General features: G+C 46.8%; 1 protein-coding gene across 1 annotated transcript in view; it reads right to left on the bottom strand.

The window, feature by feature from the left end:
* Positions 1 to 25,896, bottom strand: part of SH2D4B (SH2 domain containing 4B) — a 74,785-nt gene that overhangs the window by 9,260 nt on the left and 39,629 nt on the right. Inside the window, exons 5-6 of the mRNA XM_043926257.1 lie at positions 12,535 to 12,751; positions 8,788 to 8,912 (exon numbers count right to left, since the gene is read on the bottom strand). Of these exons, the coding sequence (XP_043782192.1) occupies positions 8,788 to 8,912; positions 12,535 to 12,751 (342 nt within the window). The remainder of the gene's footprint in view (positions 1 to 8,787; positions 8,913 to 12,534; positions 12,752 to 25,896) is intronic.

Below are 25,896 nucleotides of genomic sequence, written 5' to 3'. Positions count from 1 at the left end.
TCTTTTAGGGAGCCACACCTTCCCACTCAGTCTATCCAGTTGCAATGGGATGGACTCGTCCCTGCTCTAGGAGTGGTCATGTGACTCAATCCTAGCCAATCAGAGAGTTCATCCATCTGGCCATGATGGCTGGCTCAGGAGTGGGCATGTGACCACATCAGTCAACAAGGCAGAATATTGGGACTAATACTACAAATTACTTGAGAGAAAAGTATGTCCCCTCATCAGCTAGATTTGAAACTAGGAAAACAAGTGCAGGCATGCTACGTCAGGCTGATGCATTGTTTGAGAATAAAAACAACATGGAGAGCAACAGAGCTGAGAGATGGAGAGAGGCCAGTTGCTGAAAACAAGCTCCCTGAATCAAGCAAAGCCTGAAGCTGGACTAATCTCTTTTGAGTATATCGGTTTGATAGCTTTCTGTCAATTGCAAGTGAATGTAAGTGCCACAAGGGAAAGGAAATTGTCAGTTTTGCTAACCACCATATGCCCCGTACTTAGCACAGTGTCTCACATAAAACAGAAGCTTAATGTTAATAATCAACAAATGATTTAAATACCTTACACAGGAGCCTCCTCCCTAGTGCCCCTGGCCAGACAATTCAACAACCTCGAACTCTGACAAGTACTATTATTACCTCTTCCAGAGAATTGTGCAGGCTTCCCTGGTAGCTCAGCTGGTAAAAAATCCTTCTGCAATGCAGGAGACCTGGGTTCAATCCCTGGGTTGGGAAGATTCCCTGGAGGAGTGCATGGCAACCCACTCCAGCGGTCTTGCCTGCAGAACCCCCATGGACAGAGGAGCCTGGCAGGCTACAGTCCATGAGGTCACAAACAGTCAGACATGACTGAGCGACTAAGCACAGGATAAGGGATAAATGAAATACGGGATGTTTGATGTTTACCAGACACAAAGCACAAAAGAAATTTTCACTAAATTACCAGTTAAAACATAAAAGCTGGTGTGACCCCACACATGAGGCAAACCAACCAAACCCCATGAATACAGACCAGTGTACACACGAGGAATGGTACCAGATCAGGCAACACCTGCCCAGGGATGCCACCAATCCAAGTGGTACCTCTAAGCACCTCCAGATAGACATGGCCCCAAGCAGGGGACAGGACCTGGAAGCAGATCAGGGACCCAGATCTTGGCCTCTCTCATACCCTCAGTTGCACATCCTCATGCAAAGTCTAGACAACTGCATGGCAGTCCTGCCCCTGACCATCTCCCCACAAGTGCAGAGAAGACTCTGACACTCAGATGCCCTTTTGGAGAGAAGCGGGGAGTGGGGTAAGACAACTGCAATCCTAAAGCCTATTCTCCCCAAAAGGACCAAGTTAACTAAAGACAACCATAATGAAAAGAATGACACTAAACGGAATGGATGAGAGTTTATTTTTTCTCTACTACCTAGAGGGGTAAAAGGGGGTGGTGATAACTTCATGAGATCAGAGAAATTATAGAAAAGTACACTGCATTTTCATTGTACATTTAAATAAGCTTGAAATGTGGCTGTACAAATGTTGGTAGCACTGTGAGCTCTGCATGGGGGGCAGACAGTCTATTCGTGATGATTGCAGGAGGAAACACACATTAATTGCAAGCCACACTAGCCACACTGATCCCCTGCAGGAAGTGTTTCTAGGAGGCTGCAACCTAGAGCAGGGGACACCCTCCTGCCTTGTGCACTCCTGGGGGCTGATGAGGAGGAGTGTGATCTCAACACGTAAAAGCATCATCTGTATTTTAAATGAAAGCTGTAGGCAAATGGGGCTTCCCTGATGGCTCAGTAGTAAAGAATTCGTCTTCCAATGCAGGAGACACAGGAGACTTAGGTTTGATCCCTGGGTTGGGAAGATCCCCTGGAGAAGGGAATGGCAACCCATTTCAGTATTCTTGCCTGGAGAATCCCATGGACAGAGCAGCCTGGCAGGCTATGGTCCATAGGGTCGCAAAGCTTCAGAGCAACTCAGCATGCACACTTGCAGGCAAGTGGCTCTGACATGTGAATCTATAAAGAACTTAATTACTAAACAAGGCAATTTGAGTATGACAGACTTTTACTACTTAAGCATAAGTATTATAAAAGTCATTTCCAGAAAGCTTCTCGACTACTGTAGCAACCAGACTTCATTCTCTAGCAAATGTCAAAGCCACCATATTTGTTTCTAGATAAGCAAAGAAGAGCTCATGGTGGGAAGGTAGGGGAGAAAAGTCATGTGATCTGACCTAACCCCCATCAGACCGGACAAGCCAAGCCTTCACTATCTTGACTGAAGGGCAGTCTGGCCTCTGTTTACACATCTCAGCAGTAGGTGTGCTCATGGCTCCTAGAGGTATTTTATTCCATCTCAGGACAACTAACTGCTAAAACAGATGGTCAGACTGAATCAAAGTTAGCACCCTGTGATTTTCAAAACTGTTCCATTTCTTGAGGCCCCTGACCTGGAAGACATTAGTGATTGGAAGACAGCAGCTATGCCTCCCACCCCAAGGCTTCCGTCTCATGCCTGTCATCATAAAAATGTGAGACCATGAAAAGGTTCTGGCATGAGATGGAGCCCTTCATCCCAGGGCTGGGACAAGCTTGGGGCTGGGGATCCACGGGAAACTAGACTACAGGTCCTAGAGCAAGGAAAGCCTAAAGGCAGTTTCCTGAGTCTAACCGATGATAGAAACTTCCCAGAGTCAGCAAATTAGGAATAATCTCTTGCAACCACCAGAAATATGACGAGACCATCAGAAGTAAATTAAATCAAGAACAACAGAAATCACAGTATATTGTTACTCTGTGCTTTTATTTAATCCAGATAGAAAATTAAAAAATCAGTTCTATCGAATCCAAGCCATCTAGATCCTCCAACGTCTGTCCCTTTCCACACACTTTAGTTACCCACACCTGTTGTGCATGTTTTGTGCATCACAAAACAACCTCAGCAAAACATCAAAAATGAAAAAGTATTAGATAGACAAGACACAAAGGGCCTTAAATCAGAAACATGGAACTAGCAGAAAGGAAAGAGTTAAAATCTTGAGAACCCCATTACAATCGATGCTTTCCTAAAGCAAAAAATAATTCCACTCCTCTTTGTGATCTTTTTTTGAGACCCTATAGCCAGTGCACAATTTAAAAAAAAAGAAAAAGCAAAAATGTTCCTTTATTTCTTAGTTGGAACAGCTTAAGCAAGAACTTATGAAGAAAGTAGGTCAACCGACCTACTTTTTTTCTTCTTTAGAAATGTTTGCATTTAGGATAAGAGTTGGTGGAAATTTTCCATTCCAAATTCTGCTCTGGAGAGGAAAATCAGCCATCTGACTTGACATGATGGATGGTAACATGCTAACCATCCCTTCCAAATGACCCATGTGTTATCCCTCACAGTTTTTTTTTTTTTTTTAAATTTTCAAGATGGGTATCATATTCATAATGAAAGAAAATTCAGACTTTTATTTTTTTGTAGGGAAGGCTGCTGCTGCTAAGCCACATCAGTCGTGTCTGACTCTGTGTGACCCCATAGATGGCAGCCCACCAGGCTCCCCTGTCCCTGGGATTCTCCAGGCAAGAACACAGGAGTGGGTTGCCATTTCCTTCTCCAATGCATGAAAGTGAAGAGTGAAAGGGAAGTTGCTCAGTCGAGTCCGACTCTTAGCGACCCCATGGACTGCAGCCTACCAGGTTCCTCCGTCCATGGGATTTTCCAGGCAAGAGTACTGGAGTTGGGTGCCATTGCCTTCTCCGGTAGGGAAGGTTAAATACATACCATCTTCCTTTTGTGAAGAGTTGTTTGATGTTATCTTTTTCTTTACTTCCAAGTGACAGGAGTGGTGTACCCTAGGGTATGAAGCCACCATTCACATGCTTCAAATCCTGATATGCATCTCCAAAGGCTACCGTGTTTATTTATTCCATATAACAAGTAGAAGCATTTATTGCAAGTTCTAAACACTTTATAAATATTATACACTTAATCTTCATAACACCACCATTATTTTCATGACTGCTGGCTTCTTCAGCTAGTTCTTGCTTCACATGGATTTGGTGCTCAGGTCCCCACTATCCACCCACCCCAACCCTGATTCTGGCTGCCACCTCTCAACAGGTTTCAAAGTCTCACCATAGTTTCTTATCCTTCTATTGTTCTTGGGAGCTGAGGACAAAAGCCTCAGCTGGCTCACTCTCTCCTTCTCAGCCCCAGACACTCTAGTTTCCGAGATTGATCCCGAAGACTGAACAAGGCATTCTCTGATTTTCCATCAAGCTAGGTTAGGAACTAGAGGCAGCTCTGCTCCAGAAAGTCTGAGGAATGAAAAGGGGTGAGATTTAAAATAAAGAACTCAAGGGGACTTCCCTGGCGGTGCAGAGGTTAAGAATCTGCCTTCTAATGCAGAGGACACAGGTTCAATCCCTGGTCGGGGAACTATTAATAAAATCCCATCTGCCTCAGAGCAAATAACCCCAAGTGCCTCAACAAAGACCCAGTGCAGCCAAAAAATAAATAAAATAAAAGGACTTGAGCTATGCATGAAAGAAGTTCAAGTGAATACACAGTAAAGGGATTGTGAATCCAGAGGTGGCACTTTTTGCCCCAGTCTCCCTCCCTGGCCAGCTGTATATTCAAGGAGCTACCAGAATGGACAAACAAAAATTGGGGGCCAGAGCCATCCCCAGCTCCCATATTTACTACTGGGTAAAAAAGGGTGATTTCTCAAGCTTTTCTGGCCATCAGTGATGCTATCTGTAGAGGGCTAACCATGACTAACTCAAGAAGTTAAGAGTCTCTCTGAGACAGTGCACATCCAACCACTCTGCAACATCTACACAGCCAGGCAAACACACAAGACCTCACAGAAGCAGCCTGCCAGGAGGATCACCAATGGGTACTGATCAGTCAGTCCAGGTCTTTTCTGTTCCATGCAGCTCAGAGAGGATGTGACCTCCCAGAGCATGCAGTTGGGGCAGACCACATTGCCTCTCACCCTCTGCCTCCGCAGGCACAATTCTTCCCACCTCCTTGGGGGTCTGCCTCTCTGCAGGACAGCCTGGTGTGACTGCTCCCCCACCTACCACAGGACTCCTGGAAGAGCCATCCAGGAGCGGGTGTCCACTGCCTGAGCCTCAGTTCTTGGACTGAAGACAGTACCAGTAATAGAGACACAAATAAGACGAAGAAGCCCAACAGTCATTAGGAAGAAAACACCCTCACTCCTTAGCCCACAGACTCCCATCCAGGTGCCCGCTCTGTGGCTAACCCCACACCTTGGCCAACCTTTCCCATGCTTCCAACAACCTGAGAAAACTTTGGAAGCTTGAGGGGGGAATAAGACCAGTGGTCCTGGGGCAGTGCCAGCAGAATCACACTGCAAACCAGACGCTGAGAACAGACATTCTTAAAGGCCCTCTGGTCACCCATCTGAAGACTCCCCTAGCCGTCCCTCTGCCCAACAGTAGCTGCAACCATCTTTCTTCTAGTGAAGTGAAATGTGTCTCTTTAGAACTCCCAGCCCTGAATCCACTTAATGATCTCCCTTTTTCCAGATGGGACTCCAGAGATTGAGGACTAGTGGCTTTGATCCCCCCCCACACACACACATTTGCAAGACAAACATTCCCTCCCAAATAATTACTAAAAATGACTCCTATAACTTCTATGGCCTTCACCTGCTTCAAACACAATCAGATGTGCTGTTAAGAATAAGGTTAAGAATAAGGTGGACAAAGAGCCTGAAGGGATGGACCCACCCTAGAACCCTGCAGCTCTGGGACCTTCAACCATCCTCTCCTCCACGTGTGTCCTGAAGACACAGCGTGGGAAGGTTAGGAAGCAATACCCATTCCACTTGGGAGCTCTGCTTTGCACGGGAGCCAACCTCAACTGCTGTGTCCCTACAAGCTGCACCGACTAAATAGATGGGGAATGCCCTGCCCTGGTGATTGTCAGAAACAGTTAAGAGGTGAACACCCCACCTGAGTGCAGGACAGGCCATCAGGAGGCCCATACCCAGCACCAGAGCCTCAACTCCACTATTCACTGCGCACCAGCAGTCCCTGCCAAGCCCTCAGGGCAAGTCCTCTGGAGACAGCCAGTGGGTTGCTGCCAAGACAATAAGCCATGAACCAGGTGTGACTGATTTTTAGAAGTAAAGCTCAGGAGGAGAAATGGGTTCTGACTGAGGCAGTGTTTAGACAGAGGATATTCTTAATAGTTTCAGATACATGTTGAAGTCCAAAAATAGGTACTTTTTCCCCCAAAGCCAAGCTTATATGCAATAGCTTTTCTCATGAGTATTTTTATATAACCAGAAATCTCTCTTAGAACCCCTGGAACATAACAATGAACACAGGAGAAAGGAGGAACGACTTTAGATTTTCTCTCTTTTTAACAGAGGAGACTTTTATCAAGAAGCCCATGGTCCCAGTGGGAAGCCACCTCCTCCTCCCCTTCCTCTCTGTGCTCCGAGTCCACTTTCCCAGTTTCTCTGGAGAGGAGGAGTCTCAGACTCCAGGAGGCATCAGCACCCATGCTCATGTGCTCATGGACAGCGCACATTTGTTGGCTTGATCTTCATACATATCCCATGGAGTCGATGTTATGGTCACAGATGAGGAATTGACACACCCAGGCTCACAGAGCTGCTAGGTTCTAGAGAGGGCCCTGGATCTTCAGACTCCTGGTCCACATTGCTCTTTGGATTACAGTTCAACAACACACCCAAATGTGTTTGACAGAAGGGAAGAAAATACAAAGTCACAAGAGTCCTTTTCACACCTGAATTTTGCACCTAAAATTCAACTAAATTAATGATGAATGCTTACCCCAGGAAAGAAAAGATTTACATTAGGATTGTGATCAGTTGCATTATTGGCTCAAATTCTCCTCCCCTCCCTGTCTTCATACTCTTTGACACATAGCTTTGCAGTTCCTCACAGGAAAGGAGCAGAACATTTTTCCCATCTTCTCAACTCTGTGACACATTGTGGCCAATGGCACGAGGTGAAAGCGATAGCATGCTGGTTTGGAGGCTAGACTTCAAGAGCCTGGCATCCTGCCACTTGCTTTCCGGCTCCTGAGAAGAGCGTGCCCAGGCTGGCCTGCCGGTCCCAAGAGGAGCACGAGAGCTACATGGAGCAGAGTCCCTCCGCCCCAGTGATGATGCCCAGCCAAGATCAGCCAAGAGCAGAGCCCCAACCAACCTGCAGCAGCGACTCCCTAACAGCTGACTGTGGGGCAGGAGACTGCTTCTCTAGTACAGATTAGCAAGGGGGAGCCCCACTAAGAATGCTATAGGGAATTGCTACAATGGAAAGCAGCTGGACCACACCAGGCCTTCCAGACTTTGGGATTTCAGGTATAAGTATCAATAAAAAGCCTCTGGAGAAGGAAATGGCAACCCACTGCAGTATTCTTGCCTGGAGAATCCCATGGACAGAGGAGCCTGGCGGGCTACAGTCCATAGCGTTGCAAATAGTAGGACACGACTTAGCTACTAAAAAACAACAACAAATCAAAGAAAAAGTGTGGAAACCAACCACAGGATTCCTCCCTTTTTGCTTTTCTGAGCAAAGGCCATATATAAAAAAATAACCACTGCTTACTATCACCATCAATTCATAAGAGACAGGACATGTTAACACTAAAACTGAGGCGAGGATGTGATCTTTGAATGTGACACAGTCCTTTCCAAGCGAAGATAGCTGGCCACCCTCCATATATGAGCCTTTTTCTTTCCTCTTGTCACAGATCAATGAAAACTTTGTCACCAAATAGCTCTGGTCCATGTATTAGCAACGTTTCTGCACGCTTTATGGTAGAACTGTCAGAAGAACACAGAATCAGTTATGTGAATTGCAAGACTTAAATCGCATTTCTGTTTGCTCTGTGACAATAAAAAAACTACATTTTTAAAACTGGGATAAAAAATAAAGCTAAAGATAAATTTGAGGTCCTCTGCCATGCCTTCCATTGGCAGAGCAGCCAATGGCCCTGACAAACCCCCACCTCAACAAAATTTTTTGAGTCACACACTATGCAGGTGCCTAAGATGCTGGTTTTGTGCTTCCATGATTACAATAATGTATGAATAAAAAGGAAAGCAGTGATCCCAATGGAAGCTCTCCCAGGGGTTACAGGGACACATAACTGAGACAGAAGTTACATGCAGGGAATCCCTGGGACCAGCTCCAGGTACACATATGAGGTCACACATAAACATTGACTGTCTTCTTTCTGAGTCATAAAGAGCCCCTCCATCCTTCTGTTGGGTATATGGAGGCCCAGGAGAAGGAAGGGGGTCACAGTGCCCAGAGAGAAATGCCTCTGAGGGGCCCTTGACGGCCAGGCAGGTTGTGAGGTGAGGGCAGTGGGCAAGAGTCCTGTTCATCCCTTCGCAGAGAGAGCAGTGCATGTCCGGAGCCCTGGGGGCCTGCGTCCCCTGGACTCCCGCACAGAGATGTTAAGCCGTGGTCTCTAACAGTCTCTGTGAAGGTCACTCAGTGTTTCCGCACATGCCATGGGGACACCAAAGCCTGTGCCTCGAGCTCAGCACATTCAGGGAGCACAGAAAGGCCAGACACCAGACCTCTCTCCACTCCCCTCTCCGCGGGCGACCAGGAGCACTGAGCCTTCGCCCTGGGAGACCGCCTGTCTTTGTGGGGCCAGAGCAGAATTAGCAGAGTCTAACGTCCTCACTCCCCTGATTGCAGCGGTCCCTCAGACTGCCCCAACCCCAGAGGGAGGCTGAGATGTGGAAACCTGCCCCAGGGATCTGGAAAGTCAGCCTACCGTGGAACCAGGGGGCGATGGCTTTGGTGTTCCTCTCGAAGCCCGCTCGGCGAGGCAGCTGCTCCTCCTTGAACCAGCGGACTATGACTTCTCTGGAGACGGGGCGCAGGGGCCGCTCCCAGGTCCTGCTGAGACAGAGACCACCGAAGTGTGGGAGAGTCATGAGGGAGGGGGCAGGGGGCGGGGCAGGAAGGAGGGGGAGGGAACCAGGAAAACCACTGTGAACAAGCCCGATGCCCACACGCACACTTGTGGAAAGGATTAAATAAATCCAGGTACTTGAGGGCACTCTGCAGATTATAATGTACCAGCTGTTCGTATTTTTCCCCAGAAGAAAACTGTTACCACTTGCTTTGGGGAAAAAAAGCCTACTAGCATAACATTGTAAAGCTACTATAATCCAATAAAAACATTTTTTTAAAAGAAGGGGGACTTTCCTGGAAGCCCGGTGGTTCAGTGGTTAAGACTCCATGCTTCCAATCCAGGAGTGGGGTGGGGTCCCTCAGGTTCAGTCCCTTGTTTGGGAACTGGGATCCTGACTGTTGCCTGGTAAGGCCAACATTTCTTTTAATGTAAAAAAAAAGAAAAAGTCACACAAGTGCAAGCGGGAAATAGGATGGGAGGAGATGTCTGAGGGAGAGAAAAGGCCAGGGCATAAACAGCAGAATCTATGAAGAAGGATCCTAATGTAACACCAGCAAAATCATTATACATACGTGTCCTCCACCCTCCCCAAACCCCCACCGAAGAGGATGCCGGTTTTGCCTCTCTCCATCTCCCCGCCCATCTCCCCTGACCCTGCCATCTAAGGGGACACCTATCTTGGCCAACTAGCTTTCATGATTTATGAGGCAGTATCAGGACAGGGAACAGCCTCAATCTGCTCTGAAAATGGCTGAGTTTCACCTCCAGAAAATAAAAAGGAAAAGGATAGAAGAAAGAGAGCGGGGCAGGAACAGGCAGTATACTGGCTGACTTTTGACCAGCAATCTGTGAGGGTCTGAAGATCCCTAGAGTGAGATGAACAGGGCCACTACTTCCATGCTGTCTGATATTTTCCCCAAAAAGCCCAGATTTTACTTGTTTTTGTGTCTGTATGGTGGCTCCTGGATGTATACAGAAATTCTGTTTTACTGGAGTCATACTAACACGAAGCCCAGTAAGGGTTTGACAGCATATGCTCCATAACAGTATGCACCACTGTTTATGGATATGAAGCAAGATTTGTTGTTGTTGTTTAGTCGCTAAGTCATGCCCAACTGTTTTGTGACCCCATGAACTGCAGCCCGCCAGGCTCCTCTGTCTTTGGGATTTCCCAGGTGAGAATACTGGAGTGGGTTGCCATTTCCTTCTTCAGGGGATCTTACCAACCCAGGGATCAAACTCACGTCTCCTGCACTGGCAGGGAGATTCTTTAACACTGAACCACTGGGGAAGCTCATGTAGCAAAACTCCATTGCATTAATTTATGGTTTGAAAGCGGAGCAGACTTTGGGCTCACCTTAAACAACTGCAACTTTTTCACCTTTCCACCTGAGTGATAGAAGCCTGGCAAATTCTCACTGTCATCGCTGTCTGGTCCACCTAATAGCACTGGCATTTAGAATTCACCACCTCTGTCATCATCTCTTATAAAATAAACATCAGCTGTCCCCTCATGCAGTCATTGCATTTCCTCTGCACCAACAAAAACGGATCATGAGCCCAAGACTTCCTAGTAAACCCCAGAATGAGCTCGTGTTTTTCTTGCCCTAAAATGAATCCATGTACTCATGTGCAGTACTGAACACTGCAGATTTTTAAAAAGATTCAATAAGAAAGACAGGGCCTCCCTAGTGTCTCAGACAGTAAATAATCCTCCTATAATGCAGGAGACCTGGGTTCAATCCCTGGGTTGAGAAGATCCCCTGGAGGAGGGCATGACAACCCACTCTAGTATTCTTGCCTGGAGAATCCCCATGGACAGAGGAGCCTGGTGGGCTACATACAGTCCATGGAGTCACAAAGAGCTGGACATGACTGAGCAACTAACATACAAGAGAGACAGAGGGTGAGGTTCCATTGAACGGCTCAAAGGCATGATCAGTGGGGTCTGTTCTCCAAATACCTTCCTCCCCATAGCCACCTCCACAGGCAGAGCCCCTCTAACCAGCTTTGCTCCCCTGTATCCACCCTTCAGGACTTCCCTCTTCTCAGGAACCTCAGAGTCCCCTTCTCTTTACGAAACAACAGTCCTTCCCCCAGCCTCTTCCTTCACACGTGCATTCCCCAGTAAATAACTATGCTTGAGGGAGTGGGGGGAAATCCCCTGGTTTCTAAGACTCATTCTCCTTAGAAGGCAAGAGGAAGTTATAAATGACAGCAAGGAAAATTCATTCACTCTTTTGTCCCTCTGTTTCCAAGTAGGGAATCTGATTCCCCAGAATGTAAATGCTAGGGCGAGGTGCTCCAAGAGGCCACCTGGCCAGAAGCCTTGCTCCTGCACCTGCAGCTCTCTCCCATCAACCATGTGTCTGCCCCCAGGACAGCCAGGCAAGTACGTGCTGGCACCACAGTGCTGAGGGCAGTGAGGCCACAGGGACCTGTGCCATAGGGCAGCCACAGGAAGCCGGCTGATGCATGGTTTCCAGTGCCTGGGTCTGCCATTCCATCTGCCTGGTCCCTGGTCCCCCTACCCCATCCAAGGTGGCTCGCTTTGGCTGTCCCTTCTCCCCTACTGACAGCTACACCCAGAGAGCCTGGAGCCAGACTGTAACAGTCCATGCAGCTCTGTCTTCTGGGCCTGAAGGACAAATTATTCGTCTCCTTAAAAAAAAAAAAGCACAAGAGGAAGAAGACTTCTAACTATGTCTCTAAATCCAGTAAACATAAAAGAAACTCTGACTTCATAAAAATCAAGAATTCCTGCACGACAGAAAACGTTATATCATAAAAGTCAAAAGACAAATGACAGATTGAGGGGGAGAAAATGTTTTATCACAAAGAAAAGAATCTTTCCCCTTATATTTTAGGAGTTCCTAAAAATAGATCAACCCTGAATATTCATTGGAAGGGCTGTTGCTGAAGCTCCAATATTTTGGCCACCTGATGTGAAGAGCTGATTCATTGGAAACGATCCTAATGCTGGGAAAGATTGAAGGCAAAAGGAGAAGGGAGAAAGGAGAAGGCAAAAGGAGAAGGCAGAGGATGAGATGGTAAGACAGCATCACTGACTCAGTGGACATGAATTTGAGCAAACTCCAGGAGACAGTGGAGGACAGAGGAGCCTGGTGTGCCATAGTCCGTGGGGTTGCAAAGAGTTGGACACGACTCAGCGACTGAATAACAATAAACAAAAAAATAGATGACAAAAAGACCAATAACACAATGAAGAGGCAGGAAAGGAAGAGACAGGTATGGAAATATCAAAAACCCTTAAACATACAAAATACTTCACCTCATGCATAAATAGAAATGCAGATTTAAACTTTCACTGAGATATTATTTCTCACAAAAAACAAAAATCTGACAACATACTGCTGGCAAGGCTAAAGAATGCGAGTGTTCACAAATACCATCTCTGTGGAGGACGAATTGAACTTAACTATTAATACTATAAATACATGTAGCCCTTAATCCAGTGGTCCCACTTTTGGGACTCTCTGTTGTAGATAATAGTTGCCCAAGTATAAAATTAATGTCTACAAGGTTACTTATTAAGGGCATTGTTGGTAACAACCAAAGGTCTCAAACACCACCACGACCCACTTGCCAGGCACGGCCAGGGGTGAGAGCGGCCCCGGGCCTGGGAGGCGGTGGTCGAGTCTCGCCTCCTGCTCGTGGCTCTGGCCGAGCTCTCGGAACCTGGAGCTGAGTCCGGCAACGGTGCCCTTCTGGATCGCGCGGAGCGAGTGACGCTGGTACTCGGCCCGGGCGCGCTGGGCTCGGCGGCTCCTCTCCTCGTCAGCCGCCTTGGATCGGCGCACTGGAAAGGAAGAGAGGGCATGTTCACCACTGTACCCACTTCCCAAGCTTTCTTCCTTTTAAAGTCATCTATTTCCAGGGACTTCCCTGGTGGTCCAGTGGTTAAGAATCTGCCTTCCAGTGCAGGGGATGGGAGTCTGATCCCCGGCCAGAGAACTAAGATCCCACCTGCCATGGGGCAGCGAAGCCCAGACCCCAACTAGAGAAAAGGCCTGCGTGCCACAATGAAGATTCAGTGGAGCCAAAATTTAAAAAAATAAATCAATAAAAAATAAAAATAAAATCAGGTGTATCTGACACCTGAGCCCCTGCTGTTTCCTACAAAAAGCCACAAGAGCCCTTAAGGCCATCCCGTTACTCACCCCTCCTCACGTTACTCATGTGGAAACTGAGTTCCAAAGAAGGACATCACCTTGCCCAGCTGGGTCAGTGGGCAAGCCTGGCAGGGACCCACACGCCCTGCTACCAGAGGATGAGTTATGGGAAACTCTGGAGTCCCGGCTCCGGTGCCCTTTCTCTTTGGTCTCCTGAGACCTTGACAGCTGGTGGGTGCGTGTGTTGGAGGGAGGGAAGAAGGTGCTTCAGTAACTCTGTCACCACAGAGCTGCCGTGTCTGCCGTGACGCCCCTCTCACCAGCACGTCTTTTCGTGTTTCTCGAGGCAGGTTGGACATCTGCAAGTTGCTGCTTCTAAAACTCAAAAGGAAGTCCTGGATCTGGGAAAATGCACAGAGCGAGGAAGACCTCTGAAGCACGGTCTAGAATTAAAACTGATTATTTTGTAGTCTGCATTGAGTCAGGCCCCATCTGCCTCTAAAATCCAGTCCTTTTGTAGAGAACTCCTGGAGCTGGCAGTGTTCTCATTGCACAGGTCCAGGGGCTGCCTTGGCCCAAGCCTTAAGAAAAATCTTACCCAAAGCCTAAGTCTACTCCAAAGTCCATCCAACACCTGTATAGCACACAACTACAACCTACCAATGCCAGAGAACTGTGTTCTGTTGGTGCTTGCAGGATACAAGGCAAATGGTCCTCGCCCTTAAAGAAAGAGCTTCTTCTCTTCTTCAAGCGGTCAAAGTCCATTCTCGAAACACAATATCTCCCAGATCTGAGGAAGGCAGCGGGAAGTCTGTCCCTCAGGAAGTATTTATAGAAGCCGAGGTCACATAGACTGAGAGTGCCAGGGTGGCGGGAGGGGAATTTTCTTTGGTCTATTCATTGCTGCATTCCAATGCCTAGCATACATATGCATCAGTCAGCAGGTGATACATATGCTTGAAGGACTGCACCCCGTTAAGTATTTAACCCTGCCAGGCTCTGAGCTGAATATAGAGATAGCAAAGATGAGACGGTTCCCTCAGGACACTCAGAGAGTAGCTGGGAGAATAAGGCAAATAAATATATCTGCAGCGTAAGGAGAACAGGGACTCCACAAGTCTTGCCGGAGTTTAGGGGCTGCAGCACTCACATTTTGTGAGGGAGTCAGAAGCCACCACAGGAGACTGAGCACCCCGCTGGGTCTGGAAAGGTCAACAGGAGTTTCTCCAGGGAAAGGAGAGGGAGGAATCCAGAAGGGGCAGAGGGCAGGGGCGGGAGGAGGGGAGAAAAAACCTAATTTCAGTTCCTGGGACTAAGAACACCAGAATACCTGCCACCACAAAGTCTCCAGCGTGGGCTTTCCAGTCACTAGGCTACAGACAGAACACAGGAGCTTCTGCCCAGAAGGAGGGCTTCCCTGGTGGCTCGGTAGTAAAGAATCCACCTGCCGACGCAGGAGGCGCGGGTTTGATCCCTGGGTCGGGAAGATCCCCTGGAGAAGGAAATGGCAATGCACTCCAGTATGCTTGTCTGGGAAATCCAATGGACAGAGGAGCCTGATGGGCTACAGTCCACGGGTCGCAAAAGAGTCAGACATGACTTGAAGATTAAACAACGAAATCTCTTCAGGGGCCAGTGAGAGTTGACAGCCCTTGGGGGACAGCCACAGTCAGTGATAGAAGGATGTCACATGCAAAGTGGGAAGACAGGCTTTGGGAACTCAATGAGGAGAGGGCACAGGCCGTGGGTCACACAGGGACTAAATTCAGCCTCCCAAAGTCCAGCCCTGGTTTTGCCATTGTCTTCCTCAGAAACCTTCAGTGGCTCCTGGTACTTGCAAGACAAAAGGCAAATCCCTTGGCCCTTAAGGAGCATCCCTTCCACCCACTTTCTTTCCAAGCCCAATGGGCCTCTGAGCCTCTCCCCGCCTTTTCTTCAAGCGCCACCAAGCTCCCCACCATTCTGCAAACTCTCCTCTGTGCGGCTGTGTCCACCAACTCAAAACAACTCTGATGCACATGCAGACAGATCAGCTCAGAAATGCCAGGCAGCAATACGGAGGGTACTCAGAGGTGAGGACATGGCCGAGGCTGCAAGCAGGAAGCCAGCCCTGCCACCCAGCCTCGATTATGGAAAAGAGACTGATATGGAGTCAGACAGGGTCAGTGGCAGCTCCAGGAGGGCTTCTTGGGTCTTTTTCTCTTCTTGTGTTTCTTTTTCTTTGATACATAATTGATGTACATAAGCTTAAAGTGTTCTGTGTGCTGATGTTGAGATACTTAATTTATTGCAAAATGATGATCACCATAGCATTAACTAACTCATTCATCAGTCACATAGTTACCATTTCTTTTTTGTGGAGAGAAATTTAGGATCCAGTCTCTTGGCAACTTGAGCTTCCCTGGTGGCTCAGATGGTAAGGAACCTGCCTGCAATGTGGGAGACCTGGGTTGGATCCCTGGGTTGGGAAGATCCCCTGGAGAATGGAATGGCTACCCACTCCAGTATTCTTGCCTGGAGAATTCCATGGACAGAAGAGCCTGGTGAGCTATAGTCCATAGGGTTCCAAAGAGTCAGACACCACTGAGTGACTCACTTTTTCACTTTCATTCTTGGCAATTTAGAAGTATATAACATATTATTGTTGACTACAGTCACTAAGCTGTGCATTAGATCCCCAGAATTTATTCATCTTCTAATTTTGTACCCTTTGATCAACTTCTAACTCCTCTGCACCCCACCACCCCTGCCCCCAGGCCCTGGAAACCACCATTTTACTCTTTGTTTCTATGGGTTTGACTTTTTTAGATTTCATATATAAGTGATATCTTGTAGTATTTTCCTTTGTCTTTTTTCACTTAGCATAATCCCTAAAGGTCCATGTATGTATATGTATATATATATGTGGGGGGGGGGGGTCTTTATTCATCCGTTGGCAGATGCTCATGTTGTTTCTGCAACTTGGCTATTGTGAATAATGTTTACTGTTACAGTAAACATGAGGCCACAGATATCGCTTTAATAGCCTGATTTTATTCCTTTGGATATATATACCCAGAAGGAAGATTGCTAGGTCATACGGTAGCTTCATTTTTAATTTTTTTGAGGAACCTCCATAACGTTTGCCATAGTGACTGCATCGATTTATACTCTCACCAACAGTGCCCGGGATCCCCTTTCTCCAACCTTCATCAACACTCTATGCCAACTTTCTTTTGAAAGTCCCTGAATGCCTCCAGGCCTCAGTGTTTACCTCTGTCAAAATAAGAATGATGTGAGTGTCTGCCTCACTGAGTTATTATAAAGATTGAATGAAACATATAAAACACTATAAACGATGAACTGCTTTGGAAAAGCAATGTCTTACTAAATCAGGCCTCTGACCTTGATCTTTTCTTCAAATTTCTCAAAGCCTGATTCTGGAGCCAAGCTGCCTGGGTTCAGATCTCAACTTCATTTACCAGCTGTGTAACAGTGGACAAGTTAGTTAATCACCCTGGGCCCCCATTTTCTCAAAAGTAAAATGGACATAATAATGGTCCCTACCTCGTAAAGTTGCTATGAAGTTATTATGAAATTAATAATATAAATCACTTAACAATTGTGTCAGGTACATTTTGAGCACCATGGTGTTAGCTAAAGCTTTTATTTTCATTGGAAGTGAAAAAGGTGAAAGTTTTCGTTGCTCAGTCATGTCTGCGACTTTTGCCATCCCATGGACTATAGCCCACCAGTCTTCTTGGTCCATGGAATTCTCCAGGCAAGATTACTGGAGTGGGGGGCATTCAGTTCAGTTCGGTTCAGTTCAGTTCAGTCGCTCAGTTGTGTCCGACTCTTTGCGACCCCATGAATCGCAGCACTCCAGGCCTCCCTGTCCATCACCAACTCCCGGAGTTTACTCAAACTCATGCCCATCGAGTCGGTGATGCCATCCAGCCATCTCATCCTCTGTCGTCCCCTTCTCCTCCTGCCCCCAATCCCTCCCAGCATCAGGGTCTTTTCCAATGAGTCAACTCTTCGCATGAGGTGGCCAAAGTACTGGAGTTTCAGCTTCAGCATCAGTCCTTCCAATGAACACCCAGGACTGATCTCCTTTAGGATGGACTGGTTGGATCTCCTTGCAGCCCAAGGGACTCCCAAGAGTCTTCTCATGGGGGGCATGAGCCCTGTCAAAACGCAGACATGAGCAGTTCTCAGTCAGTCCAGGAGGGGGCACCCTTGATGCCCAGTGGCATGGATTCCTGGTCTGTTTACAAGCAGCTTGTGGAACCTAAGTTCCCCAGCCAGGATAGGAAAGCCTAACCACTGGACTACCAGGGAACTCCCAGCTTTCCCTAAAGTAAGCTTTGAAATCTTCAAAGGTTGCTTCTGTTCCTTCTCTGAATCTGGGATAGATTCAAACTGTATCATGTGAATCTGCCGTGGAAACCCTCAGCTGGAACTCAAAGCATTTTTTCTTCTATCCCAGTGAAAACAACCACAAGCATCTTTGGCCCTGAGGTGGCAAGTATCAGACTGTCTTATACCCCAGAGGATGCCACTGCAGAGGTGGGGCCCCAACCAAGTCAACTTTGCTTTCTCCCACGGCCCGAGTTCCAGTCCAGGATGACTTCCCACGGGCCTGTCCAGCAGGCACAGCAAGGGCCTGCACTGCACGCGGGACAAAGCGGGGTCCTGGCCATTCCCACTTCTAAGCTGGGCTCCAAGGTCTCCTTTCTCCATCTGTTAGAGGGGAGAATGAAGCTTGTCTCTCAGAAATAATGTAAAGACAGCTGAACAACATGAAAACTCTCAAGACCAGAAGAAAAGCCTGAATTTATAGACGGAAAAATGGACCAACCACAAAGAGATACCTCTTCACAGCTATCTGTATGGCTACTGTTTTTTAAATTAAAAGAAATATGATAATAACAAGTATTGGCAAGGATATGGAGAAATTGGAACCCTTATGCACTGTTCATGGGACTGTGAAATGGTGCAGCTGCTGTGGAAAATAGTATGGCAATTCCATAAAAATATTAAATGCACAATTACACATGGTCCAGCAATGCCAATTCTAGATACATACCCAAAAGAATTGATAGCAGGAATTCAAACAAATATTTGTATACCCATGTTTATAACAGCATGATTCACAATAGCCAAACATGGAAAATAACACAAATGTCCATCAGTGGATAAGCAGATAAACAAAACAATATATACATAAAAGGAATATTATTCAGTCTTAAAAAGGGAGGAAATTCTGACACACACTACAACATGGTTGAAACTTAAAGACATTATGCTAAGTGAATAAGTCAGACACAAAAGCAAAAGCATTGTATGATTTCACTTATACTCCACGTATTGCACGTAGAGTGGCTAAATTCAGAGTAGAAAGTGGTGGCTACCATGAGCTAGAGGCAGAGAGAACTGAGGAGTTATTGTTTCATGGGCCAGAGTTTCAATGTGGGAAGGAAACAAATTTCTGGAGATGGTGATGGTAGCAAAGCACCATGAATGTACTCAGTGTCACTGAACTACACACTTAAAAGGAGTTAAAATGGTCAATGTGAAGCTGTATCAGTTCCGTTCAGTTGCTCAGTCATGTCTGACTCTTTGCAACCCCATGGACTTCAGCACGCCAGGCCTCCCTGTCCATCACCAACTCCCAGAGCCTTTTGTCAAACTCATGTCCATTGCATGGGTGATGCCATCCAACCATCTCATCCTCTGCCATCCCCTTCTCCTCCCGCCTTCAATCTTTCCCAGCATCAGGGTCTTTTCCAATGAACTGGTTCTTCGCATCAGGTGGCCAAAGTATTGGAGTTTCAGCTTTAGCATCAGTCCTCCCAATGAAGATTCAGGACTGATTTCCTTGAGGATTGACTGGTTGGATCTCCTTGCATTCCAAGGAACTCTCAAGAGCCTTTTTCATCACCACAGTTCAAAACCACAATGCACTTGTTGAGGGTTTTTTACCTTTTTTTTGGCACGCCATGCGGCCTGTGGGATGCAGGATTTAAGTTCCCCAAGAGGGATCGAACCCGTGCCCCCTCCATTGGGAGCTCGGAGTCTTAACCACCGGGCCACCAGGGAAGGCCCCTATCACACTTTAAAATTATAAAAAAAAAAAGCCATTCTGTAACATTCTGGCTTGGGGAGCACTGGGCTTAGAATGAAGAGGCCAGAGCACATCAGGTGTTGCTATTAGCTAGAAGTGTCCCCAGCTGTGTGTGCCCCCAGCCATCCCTCAGTTCTCTCACGTGCAGGTCAGGGGGAAATCCAGCCCCTTCCAGCTTTGCCCTCCTATCACGAGGATGTACCCACACCTGCCGGGCCTGGGGCCACCTCCCAGAACAAGACAACACTTTGCAGGACTGCCGGCCTGCAACCCTCCTGCTCAAAAGACACCAAGACTCCGAGTCTTAGGAGTCCAGTCTCACCCATGCTGGACCTGGGAGTTTCAGCTGCCCCGGGCCGGAAGGGGACAGCTGAGCATTCTGCTTGGCTTTGCTCCTGACTCTCTCTAGCCCGTGACAAGTCTTCACCTCCCTAGGTCTTAGTTTTCCCTCCGTGGAAAATAGAGACGGGCCCCTCTTTGATCCCGTGTGTGTGTGTGTGTGTGTGTGTGTGTGTGTGTGTGTGTGTGTGTGTGTGTGTACTAAATCATTTAGTCATGTCCAACTCTTCGCGACCCCATGGACTGTAGCCCGCCAGGCTCCTCTGTCTGTGGGCTTCTCCAGACAGGAATACTGGAGTGGGTTGCTGTGACCTTCTCCAGGGGATCTTCCCAACCCAGGGACCGAACTGCCAGGCTGCTCTGGAATCACGTCCGAGCCTCTGCTCAAGACTCCTGTTCAGTTCTCCCATGCTGAAGAGAAATGGCAGGAGCTGGGTTTCCTCTTGGCAGCATATCTGTGAGCAGTTACACAGCTCCAGAAACATGGCCAGGCGAGTCATTGCAAGAGGCAGGATTTTTAACACTTTAAGTAACACATTCAGGCACCAAAAACACATTTATTCAGCACACGTGTGTAGTGTCTCCCTTGTGCCAGCTCCACAACTCCAGGGGGCACAGTCACCCATGATGGTCATCAGTACGTACAGATGTTGTGACAGTTTCCTGGTAGATGGCAGTGCAGCACCTTGAAAAGCAGGCACCCTTTCCTAATTTTTCACAAGGTCACCCTATCAGCTGGCAGCCTGGCTGCTGCTAGGGGATGTAAATACAGCAACGAGCAAGACACAGCCCCCATCCTCGGAGAGCTCACTGCCTTGAAGGGGGAACACAACAGCAAATGGTGCATGGAGCTGTGCCGTATGGACAGGGTGCTGGGGAGCCCCAGAGAGAGGGTACCTTATCCAGGCAGAGAAATCCTCTGGAAGACACCTAAGTTGATGCCTGGTAGACACAAGGGATTCAAACAAAAGAGGCCAAGGAGGGGCTATTCTAGCAGAGGAAGCTCAGGGGCAGAGGCCCAGAGGCAAGAGGAAGTTGGAACATTTCTCACAGAATGGCTGGAAGGAAGCAAGAGGTAAAGATGCAGAAACAGAAAAGGCCATTTAGGAAACCCCAAAACACTGACTAATCAATTTCAGTACTTTACCAAAGAGTGATGAAAGCCACTGAAAGGCTTTAAGCAGGAAAGCAGGATGCTGTTGGAGCTTTTCAAAGCTTAGCTACATTGTTGGGAATGAACTTGACAGGAACAAGAATGAACGTTTGCAAAATAGAAAGCTAGACAAAAAGAAATGGGGGTCAAAGTTAAGACATGGTCAGGACGATGAGAAGGGGTGTAAATTCCAAAAATATTGAGGAGGTTGAATCTTTATAACGTGGTAGGTTTGGGGATTAGTAGTGAGCAGAAAAGAGAGACCAGAATGACCGCCAAGTTTCCGCCTTTGACAGCCAGGTGATGAAGCAGGTGGGGGAAGAGGAGGATTGGGTTTTGAACAAGTGGAGGTAGAGGTGATATGAGACTCAGCGGGGAAGGTCCAGGGAGCATGAGGTCTTAGAAGATCACCAGTTGCCACTCATCATGAAACCTATTTCTAGAGCACTTGCCTACAGTTCTCCCTACTTCTGCCCAGACAGAAAAGACTCAGCGCTGAATAGAATTCAGATGAGCCAGTTAGAGCCTGCAGAGAAACCAAATGCTTCAAAGCATCATCAATTTGTAGTAAGCCCTTGGGTGAATAGCATAATGTCTCTGAAAATTAGTGAATAATCCTATATACAGGAAAAGGCACCAATAAAGATTCAGGTTGTGTATGTGTGTAGATGTGTTTAAATTCCGCTCCATCTTCTGCTTCATGGGAACCTTAGGCAACTTGAATTACCTTGTCTCTATTTCCTCAGCTGTAAAATGAGGGCCTCACAGGGTTGCTTTGAGACATCAATGAGAGCGTACATAGATGGGGCTTGGACAGTTCCTGGCACATGGAAAGAGTTCATTAATTATCATCGTGTTTGCTGTAAGATAGGGGGACTGGAATACAACTTTTAGAAAGGGTCCAGTCTCGTTAAGGCACAGAGGGGTAGAGGCGCAAGGTATAAGGTATAAGACTGGGGGCTGCCTAGAGTCCGGAGCCCTTGTCAGGGAAATGGGGAAAATGAAGCTTTGTGAGAAGGGGACGTTTCCTGACCCCTAAGAAAGAGAAACACGTGGTCCAGATGTTGGAGGATATACTTTTAGGCCTCTGGTAGCCTGGGGAACAGCCATCACCTGGGGAAGAATGGGTTTGTCATCAAGGACCATGAACCCTGATGAGCCTCAGGGAAATCCGGTGAGGTCCACCCAAAGCTAAACAAGACCTCTCTGTCTAGGGCTCTCTCTATCTGGACTCGGAGGCTTCTGAGGGTCAGCTGTCAACCATCCTTGTTGGGCTTACAATCCTGATGGCTGCTAACAGTGACCCCATCTGGCCACCAGGGGCAAGATCAGGGGTTCCTTAAGACCAGAATGCTCCCCAGGAATTCTTGAGCAATCAAGAAGAGAGAGAACCCTACGCAGGACGTGAATCGGGCATATGGGGGGCTCAGGCTGGCATTATTCTGAGCTGTAAAACCAAAAATATATGGCATCTGGAGTTTGGGGAGCAGTTGCCCAAGGAGCAACTCCACAGTTTCCCATCCCATCAGTGGAGAGAAAAAAAACTTCTGTGTTATTCTTCAACTGTCCTTCAAACCCAAAATTCTCTGCCCCATCCCATCTCCAGACCATATCCCCTCTCTACAAGCCCCTGAGTTCTACCTGGGTCAAGTACACAGCAGTTTAGAATCACTGACTCTTTCTCTGACTGTACCGGAGCTTAGTTGCTGCACATGGGGTCATTGATCTTCGTTGCAATATGCAGGATCTTTAGTTGTGGCAAGGCAGATTCTAAGTTGCAGCCTGTGGGATCTAGTTCCCTGATTGAACCCGGGCCCCCTGCACTGGAAGCTTAAAGTCTTAGCCATTAAATCACTGGGGAGTCCCCTAGAATCACTGTGTTTAAACCCAGACTCCAGAGCACATGCCCTTCTATGAAGGAAGAGAACAGAACCAACACAACTGGACTCCCTAGTAGACTTGAGCACACATTTTCTCACTCAGCTCTGACCACAACCCTACAAAGGGTTGCCACGAGGATGCAGATTGTGGGTTGGGGGCCATAACTGGGATCATAAAGCTCAGAGGAAGAGGAGGGGTTAACTGCTACACTGTCCCAGTTTTTATAAGCGAAACCATTAGCCAAGTCAGACTGGCTCATCTCAAAATCTCTGGGCGACAAGATGTTACCTAACTCACAGTCCTACAAATTCCTGCTGAGAAATTATTAAGCGAATTTCTGCCTGATATATTCAGAGCTGCTCAGAAGTCAGAGCCTGCTCTGCTGTTTGAACTGAATAACTAACTCTGTATTCAAGTGATACTAAGGGGAACAATTCCCTCTTTTTCTCCTAACTTGGAGAATTTAATTTAGGTGTTTTATCAAAAACTGCTGCTCCCAGTAGATTAATGGCCCACTATAGCTTTCATATTAAGTTAATTGAGTGCAGAATGGCTTTGCTGGATTTGAATGACAGCTTCAGAGTTAAGCTCATCATTCTTCAAGAAAGCATAAAATGAGGGAACCAAAATCATGGGCCTGAATTATCACATCTTTTCTCTGTTTAGGGTAGGTTTTTCCATTTTCGGGTGCCACACAGCCCATTAATTAGCAAACAGGCAGCACTTGCACTAGATGATTTCCATCCTCCATCCCCAGCTAAACACTAGCCCAGCCCATAACTTTCCATCTCGGGGCGTAGGTACAAAAAAAGGAACGCTCCGTGAGTGACAGCCCTTCACAGCTTAGAGAGCACCTGGGTTCCTCTCTCATTTCACCCTCCCAACAAGCCTCAACTCTCCATGTTCACCCGCATTTTACAAATGAAGAGACTGAGCAACAGAGCAGAATGAGAACTTGCTTGAGGTCAAACACTAGGAAGCAGCAGACCTAGGACAGGGCTCCCAGCCCAGTGCTCCCTCCCCAGAACACAGGAGGCTCATGTGACTTCACTCTCTGATTGTTCACTTTTTTTTTTCACTATAAACTTTTGTCCTGCCTTCTTTTTCCACCTATCTCTCTATCCATTCCAAATTTATATGAACGAATTCTTCTTAGGTCTTGCCTGTTTTACCTTTTCAGCCTTATTTCCATCATTACCCAACATGAAGCCCAGGCTGCAGCCACATCAAAACATGTGCTGGCTTCCCTGGTGGTCCAGTGGTTAAGAGTCCATCTGCCAATGCAGGGGACACAGGTTTGATCTCTGGTCCGGGAAGATTCCACATGCCACGGAGCAACTAAGCCCAGGCGCCACAGTGACCCAGCCTTCACTCTAGAGCCCACAAGCCACAACTACTGAGCCCATGCGCTGCACCTACTGAAGCCCATGTGTCTAAAGCCCACGCTCCACAACAAGAAAAGCCATCGCAATAAGCCTGAGCACCACAATTGAAGAGTAGGCCCCTCTCGCCACACACAGCAACGAGACCCAGCGCAGCCATAAACAAGTAATTTTTTTCAGAAACATGTGCCATGTTCCATGCACATAAGGACCTCACTTTTACTCAGTGCTGTTCCCTCTGCTGTGATGCCCTTCTCCACCTTCACCTTTTCTACTCAACGTTCCCAAACCAAATGCCATTTCCTCCACGGGGCCTTTCCAAATGTTCAAATATTTTGTAGCAAAATATTATAGGATTCTTGTGCATTTATGTGTATCAAGGATAGTGGCTTGTAACTTTCTTTGCTTATACTGTCTCTGTCTGGCTTTGGTATGAGGATGATGCTGGCCTCTTAAAATGAGTTTGGAAGTATTCCCTCCTCTTCAATTTTTTGGAATATTTTGAGAAGGTTTTGTGTTAATTCTTTTTTAGATGTTCAGTAGAATCCATCAGTGAAGCCATCTGGTCCTGGACTCTTCTGTGTTGGCAGATTTTTTTATTATTGATTCAACATTCTTATTAGTAATTGGTCTATTCAGATTTTCTATTTCTTCATGATTCAGTCTTTGTAGGTTGTACACTTCTAGAAATTGATTCATTTCTTCTAGGTTATCTAACTTGTTGGACTACAATTGTTCGTAGTAGCTTCTTACAATCCTCAGTATTTTCATGGCAAGTGTTAGGTAGATGCAAATCAAAATCACAATAAGATAGCATTTCATTAGAATGGATATTAAGCAAAACACCAAAAGCGAGTGCTAACAAGGATGTGAAGACATTGACGTCCTTACACATTGCTTGTAGAAATGTAAAATGGTATGGTCACTTTGGAAGACTGTACGGCAGTTTCTCAAAGTGTTAAACATAGAGTTATCATAAGACTCAGAAATTCCACTCCTGGATACATATCTAAAAGAATTGAAAATATATATTCACAAAAACATACACAGATGCTTAGGGCAACATTATCTGTAATAGCCAAAAAATAGAAACAACCCAAAAGTCCATCAACTGATAAACAGTTAAACAAAAGTGTGGTATATGCACACATTAGAATTTTATTGTCATAAAAAAGAATGAATGACTGATCCATGCTACAACACGGATGGACCTTGAAGATACACTAAATGAAAGTCAGACACAAAAGACCACATAATGTATGATTCTATTTATATGAAATGCCCGTAACAGGCAAATCTATAGAGACAGAAATTAGACCAGTGGTTTCCAGGGGTATAGCGGGAGTGGGTGAGTAACTGCCAGTGGGCACAGAGTTTCTTTCTCTGGGGATGAAAATGTTCTAGAATTGGAGAGTGGTAATGGTTGCACGACTTTGTGAGTATACTAGAAACCACTGAACTGCACACTTTAAAAGGATGAATTTTATGGTATGTGAATTGTATCTCAATTTTTTTTAAGTCTGTCTAATGAATGGGGCACATGGTTATGAAATGCTGAAGACCAGAATGCTGGCCAGCAGAAGGCACCTCATATCTCTGCTCTCTCTGCTGTGGCCCTAGTCATCTCCAAAGTCAATCATGCCACAGTTTCCTCCTCTCTCTCACTCCCATAACCAGCCCAAATTACGCCACTCGACTTTAGAAGTTTCCTCTGTCCACTCATACAAGTCATGCCTTTTTATTTTCTGTATGTTTTGAAGTTTTGACATCTGGGACGTTGCTAGTCCTTCAGCTACTGCCCCTCCAAGATCTAGCCATTTCCTAAAGCTAGCAAAGGACCCAGCTACAAGTGCACCTTTCAAATGCAAACGAACCAATGCAAAGCCCATACCCCAACAACCTCGTATATCTCGTTCTTATACTCCTCAGTCTGTCCATCTGCCCTAATCACCCCATTGCCGGGTATAGAGA

The sequence above is a fragment of the Cervus elaphus genome, chromosome 15 (genome assembly GCF_910594005.1).
Source record: "Cervus elaphus chromosome 15, mCerEla1.1, whole genome shotgun sequence".
Taxonomy (NCBI): Eukaryota; Metazoa; Chordata; class Mammalia; order Artiodactyla; family Cervidae; genus Cervus; species Cervus elaphus.
The sequence above is the reverse complement of the archived record's forward strand: the minus strand, read 5'-3'. Positions and strand labels throughout refer to the sequence as shown.